This window comes from Brienomyrus brachyistius, chromosome 13 (assembly GCF_023856365.1).
Source record: "Brienomyrus brachyistius isolate T26 chromosome 13, BBRACH_0.4, whole genome shotgun sequence".
NCBI lineage: Eukaryota > Metazoa > Chordata > Actinopteri > Osteoglossiformes > Mormyridae > Brienomyrus > Brienomyrus brachyistius.
In genome coordinates, this window is record NC_064545.1 from 25,930,771 (window position 1) to 25,946,023 (window position 15,253).

Genomic DNA, 15,253 nt, shown 5'->3' on the forward strand with positions numbered 1-15,253 from the left:
CTAATAAGAGAACTGTCTGTTAAAAACTTAAATTCATTGTTACAGTTTGCCTTCTGAAGTATAACAGTAAAAAAATCTCATCATATGTACAGACCCCGTCAAGCTTATGCTTAAGTCAAATCCACATTTATCAGACATACATTTCATTATTCACTGTACTAATTCATGTAACTAATTTGCCAAAAAATACCTCTTTAACTCAAGAAACATGACAAAAAATTAGGGAGAGTAATGTAAATCTTTCCAGATGTGTAATTACATTTTGTGCCCTTCTATACTTGTCTACTTTGTTTTTCTGTTTCTGAAACCTAATTTAATGTAAGACTGAATTACTCACCCTGAGTATCTTTAGTGAGTACTAGACAACCTGAAAGCATGACTTTGGGGTCAAAAGGTCATGCACAGTTTTTATGTTGCACTTGGCCTGGGCGTGTATTATGGAGGAAAGAAGGGGACTTGATCTCCTGGAAAAAGGCCACTCAGATTAGACCAGGATAAATCCAGTCTCAGCAGATAATCTTAAAACATATATGACTCAAACATCTTGGCGTCAGAACCATAGTATGCAGATTGTACAGATGGAAATTTCAGAGCTGGGCCTGTCATTTTTTGATTAAGAAGAGGAAATGATTTCACGTTAAAGATATTCTCCCTTATGTTGTTGTAATTTTAGTCCTCATGTTCTTTCCACTGAGTTAGAGAGATTTATTTATACCCTCTAGATGTTTAAGCAATAGCAACTTCACTGTAATCTCAACAGCCTATCTATTTTCCTTCTGATTGTCCAAATATCACAACTGTAAAATACATCTGCAGTCATTCTGATGTAAACAACTCGCAGAGCATCAACAGTATATAACATGCACGCGTTGTAATTTTTTCAAATTGTGAGAGAGAAAGGGGGAAAAAAGAACGTGTTTTTAAGAAACTGAACAATCCAAATGTTTTGAACATTTCACTGTTTAGCTCCACTCAGTTTAATGAACTCTTGCCTGCTCCAAAGTCATTAGTTACTAATAATACAGTGATTGTACTGGAATACTGTGTAATTCATGACAAAAAAAGCTCAATGAAATCTAAAAGATGTATAATTCTGTTCATACAATCTCTATATTTTAGATGTTACGGAGTGTTTTCCCTGTTCACTCCCGCCACAGTGAAGGCCTTCCCATATCTCAGCACACTGCGAGCTGAAGCTCACTGCCGGCTTCCATTAGTATCGCTGAAAGAGCTTCTGCCCACCAAAGAGGCTTCATAATCTGACCAGGAAGAGAAGGACGCCCCTCCCACTCCCTCCACTCCTCCCCTTTCCTCCATTTGGCCTCCATTTGTCTGTCCCATGAGAGTTCAGATCATCCCACTGACTTTATATATGGAGGTGAAGCTCAAGTCATCACTAACAATTACATAAAGGGGGAGGGGGGACCACCTAGCTGTTTCTGACCAAGTCCTGCTCCAGCAGTTACCCTGAAACAACTGCCAGACTCTGCAGAATCACAGTGTTTCTAAAGATATTAGCATTTCATTTATTTATTTTTTTGATAAACATTACTTATCATACATATCTCATCCTTGAGCTAACTATTCTTTAGTTCAATTCCTAGTTATATACAGTTTGGTATTTTTGGCAGATTAGTAAATTAGGGTGACAATCATCATTTGAAATATATGAAGTTTCTTCTGCTGCTGGACAATGGGAGACACCCATCAGTCCATCTGGTTATCCTGCACAGTGTGGTAAAGGGGTGGGATGCTTGGAGCCAACCCCCACACACAGCACAGGGCGCGCAGTAAGCAGCCCCCCACAGACAGCACAGGGTGCGCAGTAAGCAGCTACCCCGGACAGCACAGGGCGCGCAGTAAGCAGCCCCCCACACACAGCACAGGGCTCGCAGTAAGCAGCCCCCCCACACACAGCACAGGGCGCGCAGTAAGCAGCCCCCCCACACACAGCACAGGGCGCGCAGTAAGCAGCCCCCCACAGACAGCACAGGGTGCGCAGTAAGCAGCTACCCCGGACAGCACAGGACGCGCAGTAAGCAGCCCCCCACACACAGCACAGGGCGCGCAGTAAGCAGCCCCCCACACACAGCACAGGGCTCGCAGTAAGCAGCCCCCCCACACACAGCACAGGGCGCGCAGTAAGCAGCCCCCCCACACACAGCACAGGGCGCGCAGTAAGCAGCCCCCCACAGACAGCACAGGGTGCGCAGTAAGCAGCTACCCCGGACAGCACAGGGCGCGCAGTAAGCAGCCCCCCCACACACAGCACAGGGCTCGCAGTAAGCAGCCCCCCCACACACAGCACAGGGCGCGCAGTAAGCAGCCCCCCCACACACAGCACAGGGCGCGCAGTAAGCAGCCCCCCACAGACAGCACAGGGTGCGCAGTAAGCAGCTACCCCGGACAGCACAGGGCGCGCAGTAAGCAGCCCCCCACACACAGCACAGGGCGCGCAGTAAGCAGCCCCCCACACACAGCACAGGGCGCGCAGTAAGCAGCCCCCCACACACAGCACAGGGCGCGCAGTAAGCAGCCCCCCCACAAACAGCACAGGGCGCGCAGTAAGCAGCCCCCCACAAACAGCACAGGGCTCACAGTAAGCAGCCCCCCACAAACAGCACAGGGCTCACAGTAAGCAGCCCCCCACAAACAGCACAGGGCTCGCAGTAAGCAGCCCCCCACAAACAGCACAGGGCTCACAGTAAGCAGCCCCCCACAAACAGCACAGGGCGCGCAGTAAGCAGCCCCCCCACACACAGCACAGGGCTCGCAGTAAGCAGCCCCCCACAAACAGCACAGGGCTCACAGTAAGCAGCCCCCCACAAACAGCACAGGGCGCGCAGTAAGCAGCCCCCCCACAAACAGCACAGGGCTCACAGTAAGCAGCCCCCCACAAACAGCACAGGGCTCACAGTAAGCAGCCCCCCACAAACAGCACAGGGCTCACAGTAAGCAGCCCCCCACAAACAGCACAGGGCTCACAGTAAGCAGCCCCCCACACACAGCAAAGGGCACGCAGTAAGCAGCCCCCCACACACAGCACAGGGCACGCAGTAAGCAGCCCCCCCACACACAGCACAGGGCGCGCAGTAAGCAGCTACCCCAGACAGCACAGGGCTTGCAGTAAGCAGCTACCCCGGACAGCACAGGGCTCGCCGTAAGCAGCCCCCACACACAGCACTGGGCTCGCAGTAAGCAGCTACCCCGGACAGCACAGGGCTCGCAGTTAGCAGCCCCCACACACAGCACAGGGCTCGCAGTAAGCGGCTACCCCAGACAGCACAGGGTGCGCAGTAAGCAGCCCCCCACACACAGCACAGGGTGCGCAGTAAGCAGCTACCCCGGACAGCACAGGGCTCGCAGTTAGCAGCCCCCACACACAGCACAGGGCTCGCAGTAAGCAGCTACCCCGGACAGCACAGGGCTCGCAGTAAGCAGCCCCCCACACATAGCACAGGGCTTGCAGTAAGCAGCTACCCCGGACAGCACAGGGCTCGCCGTAAGCAGCCCGCACACACAGCACAGGGCTCGCAGTAAGCAGCTACCCCGGACAGCACAGGGCTCGCAGTTAGCAGCCCCCATACACAGCACAGGGCTCGCAGTAAGCAGCCCCCACACACAACACAGGGCTCGCAGTACGCAGCCCCCACACACAGCACAGGGCTCGCAGTAAGCAGCTACCCCGGACAGCACAGGGCTCGCAGTAAGCAGCCCCCCACACACAGCACAGGGCTTGCAGTAAGCAGCTACCTCAGACAGCACAGGGCTCGCAGTAAGCAGCTACCCTGGACAGCACAGGGCACACAGTAAGCAGCCCCCCACACACAGCACAGGGCGCGCAGTAAGCAGCTACCCCGGACAGCACAGGGCTCGCAGTTAGCAGCCCCCATACACAGCACAGGGCTCGCAGTAAGCAGCCCCCACACACAACACAGGGCTCGCAGTACGCAGCCCCCACACACAGCACAGGGCTCGCAGTAAGCAGCTACCCCGGACAGCACAGGGCTCGCAGTAAGCAGCCCCCCACACACAGCACAGGGCTTGCAGTAAGCAGCTACCTCAGACAGCACAGGGCTCGCAGTAAGCAGCTACCCTGGACAGCACAGGGCACACAGTAAGCAGCCCCCCACACACAGCACAGGGCGCGCAGTAAGCAGCCCCCACACACAGCACAGGGCGCGCAGTAAGCAGCCCCCACACGCAGCACAAGGCTCGCAGTAAGCAGCCCCCACACACAGCACAGGGCTCGCAGTAAGCAGCCCCCACACACAGCACAGGGCTCGCAGTAAGCAGCTACCCCGGACAGAAAGCCAATCCCTCACAGGGTGGTACGGTCATATAGATATTAAATGACATCAACTTTTAATGGCAGCAATTTGTAACCCCGAAGCCAGATGTGACTTTTATTATTCAACTAGTTAGTTCCCCAAAACAGGTCAGCGACATCCACATTCTGAACAGCATGAAAGGCATGAGAAAATCGCGACTTTCGACACCCTCAGTGGGTGGGATTTCGATACCCTGTCAGTCACTCACTGACTAAACCTACTTCCCATTGTACACACACTGCATCATAATTAACTTGTGTTTACATGACAATAAGTGAGCCTGTGCAAATAGGTGATGATTCTGGAATAGCGTTCGGTAAAATTGTGACCGAGTGTCACACCAGGCTGCAGACCACCCCCCACCCCCCCCCCCCCCATCATTCAAACCTTGTAAGTCTTCTATTTATTTTGTTTTTATCACTTGTTTAACACCAAACAGTACCAGCAACAAGCTTCAGCACACAATCTTCAAGCTTAAAAAAAATATATCTGCTTCATCTATTTATACAGCAAGACTGTTCTATACGACCTTGTGCAACAATATTCATTACATCATTAGGTTACTTCTTCATTAACTTTTCATCATTTATGAGGTCGCTTTTTTTCTAATGGCATCTCTTTCCTGGAGTGAAAATAGACAACAGCACCGGAGAAATCCCCCGGACACTCTCTACTTGTGCTGAACTGTAAGATCCATATTATAAAAAGGCCCTCAGAATATTTCACAAAAAATACGAAAAAAAATACAAACCGTGTGTAACAGTTTAGAGCTTAGCCCTTATTCCACTGTTTGCCATACATGATGTTACTGTGCCCTGCCCACAATCCTGTCAAGCATGGCACTTTGCTCTCGATATGTCATTGCAGTTGGCCGTCATCTGTCAGCGTTAACACAGACTGTATGAAGAAAGCCTGGCCATAAATCATTTAAAAAAGAGGCAATTAGAAATACAAAACCAATGATATTGCAGTAGGTCAGATCTACAATTGAATGTTTTATTTAAATGCCTCCTATTTGTTTGTTTTTAAGGTCATTTTTTTAGGTGTATATAGCAAGTAGTTTGCGGTGGGAAAAAAAAAGTGGAATCCACATAAATTAACAAGGGATTGGAATTACTGAGTCATTCATATGGAAGGAGGAACTTAGAAAAAGATAGACGATGAAAAAAGTAGCCAGACAGATATGTATGAGATACGAAGAGCTATGCTAATATCATCTAGCATGTGTAACTGCACAAGAGGCTCGATCGTCCCTCAACATACCAGCCTCCCACCACCAAATGGAAATTCTCTTGATGTCTTTCACTGGTATTGTACAAATGCCTTTCACTTTGAGCTACTTGGGGTTTCCTTCTTTAACGGAAGTCTATGGCTAAAAGCTGCTGGGCTCCTTAAGAGTGCCATATTCAGTACATATAACAGAGGGCGGACTAAATAAGGGAAACACCTAATAATATATTAATATTCATGACATAATAAGGAGTGGGCTGACCCTGTGTCTTGAGAAAAGCTTCAGTCATTCTTGTAATGCTGTCATGCAAATCCTGAATGTGCAGTGCGACACTGGAGAATGTTTGAATAAGAAAAGCGTAGTTTTTTTTGAGGGATAAAGCAGGTGTACGTCTTCTCTGCATTATTCACTCTAAAACATTCCATGAAGATTCCGTGATGTTTAGCTCAAGTGACTGGGAAGCCTTGGATGACGTCTGACATCCTAGCATTCAAGAAACCATTCCATGATCTGTTAAGCAGTGAGTATAAGGGCATTATCAACGTGGAATATGGGAACATAATTAAGGAACAGTGTTGGAAGCACCTGGCCCTATAATGACCTCATATTGCCTGTCTGTGCAGACCAATTACTGGCCATAATGACTCCCATGAGATGGCTGCCCATACCAACAGGCATTGGGGGTTGAGGGCATCCTTTGGCTTTGTACAAATGGCGACCAGTCAAGATTAGAAAAGAGGGTTAAAATGTCTCCTCACCACATTTTACTTTTTAAAATTCCTTAGGGGTCCAAGTTTTGTGCGGTAAATTCGAGGATTTCATGTAGAATGTAGAGTTTTGGTCAAAACCTGGTCATAAAGGTACTGATTCAGTTCTTGGATATTTTTGGAGGACATCCTGGTGTTTAACCGCTAACCTGTCACATGTTTGCCGATTCCTATTGGTGAGCTTTGTCTTGCCATCACTCTTCGTCTTCAGCAATATAATTTGCCCATTTGGCACATGCTGTCATTATTTTTGAGAATGCTTTTTTTTACTAATGTATTAGAAATACAGGAATTGACTGTTTGGCCTCTTTGCTTGAAGTTGCTTTGAAAACTCACATGTCAAAGCACAGACTCTCATGCCTGTTATCACTGACCTAGCAGCGTGTGTAATTTTTATTCAGGTTACTGAAATGTACGCAACTGAAATCTTTTTCATGTGGTGTTTCCAATGTCTTGTGCATACTCTATGTGTGACAATAAATGACAAAAAAAAATCTCTATGATTTCATAATAAACAAAACAAAATCTGATTTCTAAAATTGAAAACTGTAAACTTATCAGTAGTAGTATCATTATTATTTATTATTATTATTATTATTATTTATTATTATTATTATTATTATCATCATCATTATTATTACCACCAGACCATAAGACTGTTACATTATTACCACACTATTGATGCAGTAGATCAAGGCAGAGAAGAGCGACTACCATACATGATAATTTGATCATCAGATGCTCGGTGTGAATCACTTCTCTTTCTAGGCAGGATTGTCATCGATATTGGCATGTGATTCACCCATTATGTTGACTGGCCTACACTACAGATTATGCCTGTCATTTTTTTCATTTTCTGAAGTCGTTTTACAGAAAAGTCATACAGATGAGGTTCTCGAATTCTTAAACATTACCAATTACAGCATGTTTTACCAAATATTTTCTTAAATGCTTCATATAATTTTTTTCTGCCCTCTCTCCTTTGTCAACGATGCTTAAAATATTATATTTTTTTTTTACATGAAAGCATTTTAGTAGCTCATTCATTTCATATTTTTAAAACATGGATACTCTCCTCCTGATGAAAGACTACCTAGTGATACAGGAACAGATATTCCATCTGTGTATCTTTTTGAAGCGACATCTCATTTTAACAGTTTGTTTTTTTTTTTGTTTTTTCTTGCTTAGCGTTGCGTATCATCATGCCTGTGTTAGAATCTTATCACTGCATTTCTGTGTCACAGACCCTCTGATCAAAATTAGTTAAAATGGTTGGAAGGGAACAGATGTCAGAGTAATGCTGACTGCCAGAAAGATTGAACAAAGCCAATCACAGCCTTCCTGTCCAAAGGCAATAAAGGGAAGACCTGAAAAAACAACCGCTGACATTAATACCAAATGTGCTGCTTGTCAGTTCCTAAAGGGTTGCCGACACCGACAACCAGATTTTGTTGAAATAAATTGGCTAAATGATTGCAGAGGATGTGAAAAGTATAGAATAACTTTTCAAAATGGCAGTGAAACACAATCCTTCAATGTGATAGCACACCAAGTCCTCCCCCTTCAATGATGAGGTCATTTTCCCCCTCAGATGCAACTAAGTCTGAAAATCAAGCAGCCTTTTGTTACTGCCTATCTAACTTTAGAACATTAATGTATATAACGATGCAAAATTTATCAAGCCCCAATTATGTATCACCTTTACACACTATCAGAGATTAGGTGAATTTATCGCCAAGGCTCCAGGCACTGCTGAGAGTTTGGATGGTGCACAGCTTATGTTGGGGACCATATAAGACACTTAAAAAACAGAAATGATTCTAGGAAGAATATATATGAAAATCCATAAGCGTGTCTCTCTCTAAGTGAGAGAGATAATGGCGGCGGCTGAGCTGCTTTGTGGAGATCATGCCGTGAACAGCTGACGTGGGAGCTGCACGCGTAAATGTTTGTGGCAGAGTGCCATCCCAGAACCCTGCCTCTGCCTTTCAGCACCATGGCAGTCAGGGTTAAAATCTAAAGAAGTGCCGGATCTTACAGATGGACACAAGACTATAGTGACTGGCAAGGCGAGCAGCTCTTTAGAAATATTTGCGCGCTGAAACCGGCGGCATCTCGTCGAACGTTGCCAATCCAATTGAGAATGTTTGTCATGACAAACAGAAAAGACCAAAAAAGAAACGCACCAGATGCTTTGACATGTGAGATTTCTGAAGGCGGCACTTGCTCCCTCTCCGAGCGTAGGTGGGTGCATTCAGATGATCGTCATTCTGGGTAAAAAAAATGATAATAAGTCTCCCATGGTTCTCTGCAACTGTGACGGAACATGACACAGACACGAGATCCTGGTGATAAGATTCAGTGACCTTTACCATTAGTCACATTATAATCTTTACTCTGTTTCATGTGTCGTAACACGCTGGCTGTTCGTGACCCTAGAGTTTCAGACCAGCCTGTTAGCATTTAGCCATATGAGACGCAAACCATCTATCATATGAGTGAGACAAATAAAATCTGGCTTGATTCAAACATCACACTGAGATTTAGGCACAGGGAAGAAGCTGACTAGAGCTTAAGGAATCACTTGCTATTGGGTGCCAGTTCGGAATACACAATGCAAATGCGGTTGTTAAGGAACTAGGTTGAAATTTTGTTGTTTTCCTATTGCCCAATTTTCCCTGCAATATTGACCAGTACATAGTGTACAGTGATTTTGGCTGTATACATAGCACACGATCTGGATCAGGCTGCCGACCTGAGTCGGTGACTGCCTATCTTGCCGATGTGTGTGGCACGGTCAGACACGGTTGGTCCCCATTGGCTCTGTTTTGGCCAACTGAGCATGTAAAATCAGCATCAAAACTAGTTGGTGAAACCAAGTTCTTTGATTCGGTTGTATGAAAACCCATCATCTCTAATCGTGTTGATGTGTCCCAGTGCAGATTTACACACAGACAGAAGCTGATCATTTGTCAACCTTGGTCGCTGCTAGTCGCGTTCAGCTTTAGGGACAGTACCAAATAAGTTCTGTACTGTCACACTCTCTCAGGATCATTATAGTAACGGAAATACATTATAATTCAAACTAAGGACAAAACAATCTATCCCCGCTTGACTTACTCACACCACTGTTGTAACTTGATCTACTAGATGCCTTCCTTTTCTTTTTTTTCCTCTAATAGACATTTTTTTGCAATAATAATCTCATATAATTTTCCCATCACTTCGCTGGGCGACAGACACAACGTCAAGAAAGACTAAAGCACTTTTTCCCAGGCTACAGCCTCTAGCTCATTCTGGAGCCCTAGACATCCCCAACCCAAATGGGAGGTATAACCCCCCCAGTGTGTCCTGGGGTCTCCCCAGGGTCTCCACCCTGTGTGGGAGCTGACCGGGTGGGATCCTGGTTAGATCCTCAAACCACCTCAGGTTATGTGTCAAGGTCCATGAACCCCTCACTCTGTCATGAAGAATGAACCTGACCAGCCTGTGGGAAAGCCTGTGTTTAGATATTGTCATTTTCAAATCTAAATCAATGCAAATGTGATTAAAGAAGAATAGCAACAGGATAAAACTTAATTTTAGACGCTGCTCACTGGCGAGTTGTGCTATTTTGAGAACAGGTCCGCGGGCGACTCATTTGGTCCTTGGGGGCATCCTGGTGCCCGCGGGCACCCTGTTGGTGACCCCTGGTCTATTGTAAAACGTATGGGTAAAAATCCATCTTTACATTAATAATAATAAATAATAATAATAAAATAATAATAGATACTTTATTGATTAAATTGTCTTTATGTGTCCCTCAACTTGCTCTTTTTTGTAGGGCAGCCACCTGTGGTGGTTAAGGGCTTTGCTCAAGGACCCACAGTGCCTTGCATCGTCTTGCATATTGTACGTCATACCGAGGGCCCACCTAAGACAAATCCGTTGTACACTTGTAGGCCAATAAAGATCTTTCCTATTCTGGTTCCGATTGCATTCTTGACCTTGTTCTTTCAGTCATTACTCACAGCTCATGACCATAGGTGAGCATTGGGATGTAGACTGACCAGTAAACAACGAGCCTCATCGTACAACTAAATAATAATAATAATCATTCAAGTATAACATTCTCATTTAGTCAGCATGTCTGTCTCAGAAGTAATAATGTCATATAGTTGTTGCCATAATCACACATTATTTGCAAAGCTTCAGAAAATGTTCAGCTGGACTATTACAAATCAGGTGTAATATTTACTGCTCAATTGAAATGAGGCGAAACTATATAAAAACGTGAATGCTTCCGCAAAGGAATGCAAATTATTACCTGATGGATTTTTATTTTTAAAGGGTCTGAAATAGTCCCCCCCCCCAAAAAAAAAGTAGAAAAAATAAAAAATTTACGCGCTCAGTCAATCAATCCTATAGTGGCAAAGGAGCAGATGATCGCATCATCGTGTTAGTTTGCCTGACTGGCTCGGCACAAAGAAGGTGGGAACACACTCGCAAGCTGGGATGTCAGCACTCGAAAAATCAATCACCATCTGGGGTACATTTTCTGAAGAGGAGAAGGGAAGCTTGTGTGCAGTCGTATACCAGGCATGAGTACCTGGCAGTGCTGTGGGAACTGTCCTAATCAGCCAGCAAATCAGCACTGTCCATTGTACTGCAGCCTCAAAATAGACGTTTGCTGTACTCTAGCCTCTCAAAGCCCATAGGCTTATGCCTTAGCCATGAAAGAACTGCTGAACTTGCTTAACACAACATTACTGCCCATTTCTTTTCGCTAACTGCACGATTAGTCTTGTTTATTATTAATAAACATATTTTAGAGTTAACGGAACAGATGTGTGATTTATTTTGCAGAAGGGGCAGTAGATAATACGATTCTGACGTAGAAACGGTTCTTTTCAGTTAGACAGCTGCATGAAGGTTAGATACGATAAGAACAAGAACAGTAACGATTCCACACTGGAATGTAACAGGGAAAGAAATAACAATTAACAGTAATTATACAGGAAATTGTCCCTTTGATTCTTTTTCTTCAGTGTTCAGGGGATATATATATATAGGAGCATTTAAGCTTGGTCCCCAACTCAGAAAAAGTCCCAGGGGATAAAGGACATCCTTCAAAGTTAGGATTAGGGTTAGGGGACAGGGTTAGGGGACAGGGTTAGGGTTAGGGTTAGGGTTAGGGGATAGGATTAGGGGATAGGATTAGGGGATAGGGGTTAGGGTTAGGGTTAGGGCTAGGGTTAGAAAATCGAAATAAAACAAAACACTGCAGAGAAAGATACGGTTTGGAAGATACGTGTTTGTTGGCACAAATAAAAAATGCGATAAACATGAAAAAGGTCACCTAAATTCTTATTTAGAGGACATACTGTAACCTTCTCATACTAGACAATGTTTAATGTGAAACAGTAGAATCAGCCTTTCAAATCAGATAACAGGAATTTCATTTTTATAAAAAAAAAACTGAAAATGATGAGGGACGTGTGTGTATATATATATATACACACACACACACACACACACACACACACACACACACACACACACAGACCTACATATATACACACATATTTCAATACAAACGCACGTGTGTGTGTGTGTGTGTTAGCTGAATTCTCCTCTAAAGCTGTCATTTGTTCATGCTATGTGTCACGTGTGTTTCCTGAAACATCTTAAAGCAAAGATGGACTGAAACCATAGTGAACTAAATACTAAGTAACATTTAGCTTGTGGATTGAAAAAACTTAAAACAATTTAATGTTTTATATTAGTCAAACAATCAATGTATTACTATATCAATGTATTTGAAATCAATTTATCAAATCACTCTGATTATCAATTTCTAGTGTTTGAAAAAATGCTTGAAACCAGCAACATTTATAGCAGAGTTTTATAATGCTACATTATCTGTAAATCAGTATTTTGCAATATGCTAGCTTTGTCATTATTTTTAAAACTAGCAATTCTTTAGAGTAACAGCTTAACATTTTTGTTTATATGCGATTCTGTGTCCTTTATAACATTTTTCTTCAACGGGAGTTTGAAATTTGTTATGGATGTGTTTTGTGAAATCACTACTCCAATCCAGTGAAAACTGTTGAAAGTGATCCCAGAAAATTGTTGCAATAGGAAATCAACATACAAATAAAATAGCATAAACAATAAAGTCTAGAGACAATGCTTACAGTAGCTTTAGTTGTTCACTGACTGAGACTAAAAGCAGATATACAGATGCAAAATAACCATATATATCCCAACTTAGACATAAAAATTAGTTGCAAGTTTCAGTGATAATTCTGCAAAGCCTGCAGTGTGCATTGTGTTCCAACTTTTCAAAACTGGCACAGTATTGTCCTTAATACCTAATTATTATTATTTCACTGCTATTCTGACACTTTTTTTTCCCCAAAGTGATTTACCATTTACCCATTTATACAGCTGGATATTTTTAATGTAGCAATTTAAATTATGTATCTTGCTCAAGGGTACAACAGCATAGCCACACAACTCTTCGGGTTAGAAATCCATGCCCTTAATCACTGAGTTACATCCTGACCTTACATCTCTTATTCTGTCTATAAGCACAATCCACATTTCATTGTGGTAAAAGATGCCTATGTGCATGTCTAAAGTATTGGAATTTTTTTTATCATCTTCTAAATGCTTTGTGGAGAACAAAAGAAATCTGAGCAAGGTTGATTTTAACAATGATTACATTAGTTCAATGCATGCAGTTAAATAACCACAAAAGATTTCATATCCTGAGTTGTGCCGTCTCTTCATTTTTGGTGTTCTATTATAATAATTAAAAATTAAAGTTATAGTAAGATTATACAGACATTAACATACAATATATTGGTATAGTATGCAGTGATAGTACTATACGAAAGGCTAAAGAATAAAAGGTACATGGATTCGGAAATGTGCTTGACAACTGAACATTCGGAATCGACATTAGGGACAACTAAGTTTTGGTAGATCATCAAAAAGTTATTCATCATTTCATGCAGGAAATCCTCCTACACAAACACAGCCCTGACATTTTATAAACAGCCTAAAACTCCCAGGGCCAATCCAATTCATAGCCTATTAGTGATGGGTCACTCCTCCTTTTGCGAGCAGCTGAAGTGGCACAGTCTCATAGCCGTCATCCTCTGCCATGCAAGCCACTGTGCGCTGGCGTTAGACTTTCCAAGCTGACCACAGCAAATAGGGCCAGGCGCTCAAATGTTCCCGTCAGATTCACCCTTTACCATGTCATTGTTATTGTTATTATTATTATCATCATTAATAGTAGTAGTAGTAGTAATAGTACTGTAGCAGCAGCAACAGTAGTAGAGGTAGTAATATTACTAGTATTATTAGTATTAATAGTAGTAGTAATAGTAGTATGCTCAATATTTTTTGCTTAAACTTTTATGCTTAAATTATCTTGCTCGTTTATTTACTTATTTCTTTTTTGTTTGTTTTTAAGTTTTATTTTGCACAAATTATATTACGACATCACACCCAAGACACCCCTTCCTGCAATGTGAACCATAAATGCATATTTTCAGAGCTTGTTTTATTCTTATCGTGTTACATTTCTGCAGGTACCTGCAGTTTGCATGCTTGGATTAATCAAACTTTATGCATAAGTTACCGAATTTGACTAAATTAGTTTTAGGAGGGTAAGGGGGGAGGGGAGTTATTCTGATTACCAAAATAATTTGAACTTGCAGTGAACTTCCTTCGAGAAATACAACTGCATTACATTACGCCGTACAATTATTCACTTCATCGCCAGATGAGCACTATATTGTACTCTCCCTCATATTTTAGCACATTAACTTGGCGTCATCCTCTGGAGAGCAGATGAAGTTTAAATCCAACTGCTGTCTTTAGAATGGAGGTTTGCTGGCCTCCTTTTTAAGTACATATACTGTAAATCAACAGAGCTCCATGTAGCCAGTATGAACATTTTTCCTAAACTGGGTCCACATCTCATCATCACGTTTGCGCTGTGATATTGGAGTCTTTCCGGCAGGTTTACTAGTGCAGGCATTACATAAACAAATCCTCGTGGATGTGGGGGGGGTGCCCCAGCGAGCCACAGCAGAAACACAGCCTGGAGTGTTAGAAGGAACAGTGTAACTTTAAGGATCTGACCCACCTCTGCCATGGTGGCACTTATGAGATTAAATTGGAATTAGCCATGCTACGTTTACACAGGCCTCTCTCTGCATGCACAGACGTCAAACAAGGGCAGTCATCCACACTTATCATCATTATCATTATCACCCCACAGACCGAATCATGTGTACAACAGGACCATGCTATTGGATGAGTATATGCTACAGACATTGGTCTTTATCCAACCCTTTATACTCTCTCTTTCTCTCTCTCTCTCTCTCTCTCGACTACCTGTTCATCCCCTCTGTCCTCTCTCACTTTCCCCCAGTTGCCTGGAAACAGTCTGCTGAGCTACAGGTGGTGAAAGTGAGCTCTCATGTCAACCACCTGTAATCAACTGTACTGGAATGACCTCGTGTCGTACCCCTTCTGACCTCTGACCTCACTGAGAAGTGCTGCTTTTGGTATCAGATGCATAGGTGGCACTTGGAGTGTGACTCAGTGCTATAAATGCTACATTTGCCCTGATTCAGGGAACCACACACTTCACTCCTTTCTTCTACACTCCTCAGCCATGGAAAAAGCACATGATTAGGAACTGAGCATTTATGATGTTTTTTCCCCACGAAACAGGCCAGGGAAAAAAAAACAAAACTAGAAAAAAATAACATTATTAGAATTTGATATGTTGTTTGGAGATTGGAATGAGGAAGTTGCATTTTCAGTCAGGGTTCCCACGACATAGGACTTAATTAATTGACTGGGCAAACTGTACTGAACAGGCCTAACAGAAGATCTTTTAAAAGTGGTCTGGTTGA

The 15,253-nt window shown here is 43.3% G+C and overlaps 1 protein-coding gene across 9 annotated transcripts in view; it reads right to left on the minus strand.

Moving 5' to 3' along the window:
- LOC125706611 (zinc finger protein 536-like) overlaps positions 1-15,253 on the minus strand; it is a 121,757-nt gene that overhangs the window by 82,911 nt on the left and 23,593 nt on the right. Inside the window, exon 3 of one of the 9 annotated variants that reach the window (XM_048973356.1) lies at positions 8,516-8,599. The exons of the other annotated variants lie outside the window; for them this stretch is intronic. Coding sequence (XP_048829313.1) covers positions 8,516-8,583 — 68 coding nt within the window. The 5' untranslated portion in view covers positions 8,584-8,599. The remainder of the gene's footprint in view (positions 1-8,515; positions 8,600-15,253) is intronic. 9 annotated transcript variants of the gene reach the window in all.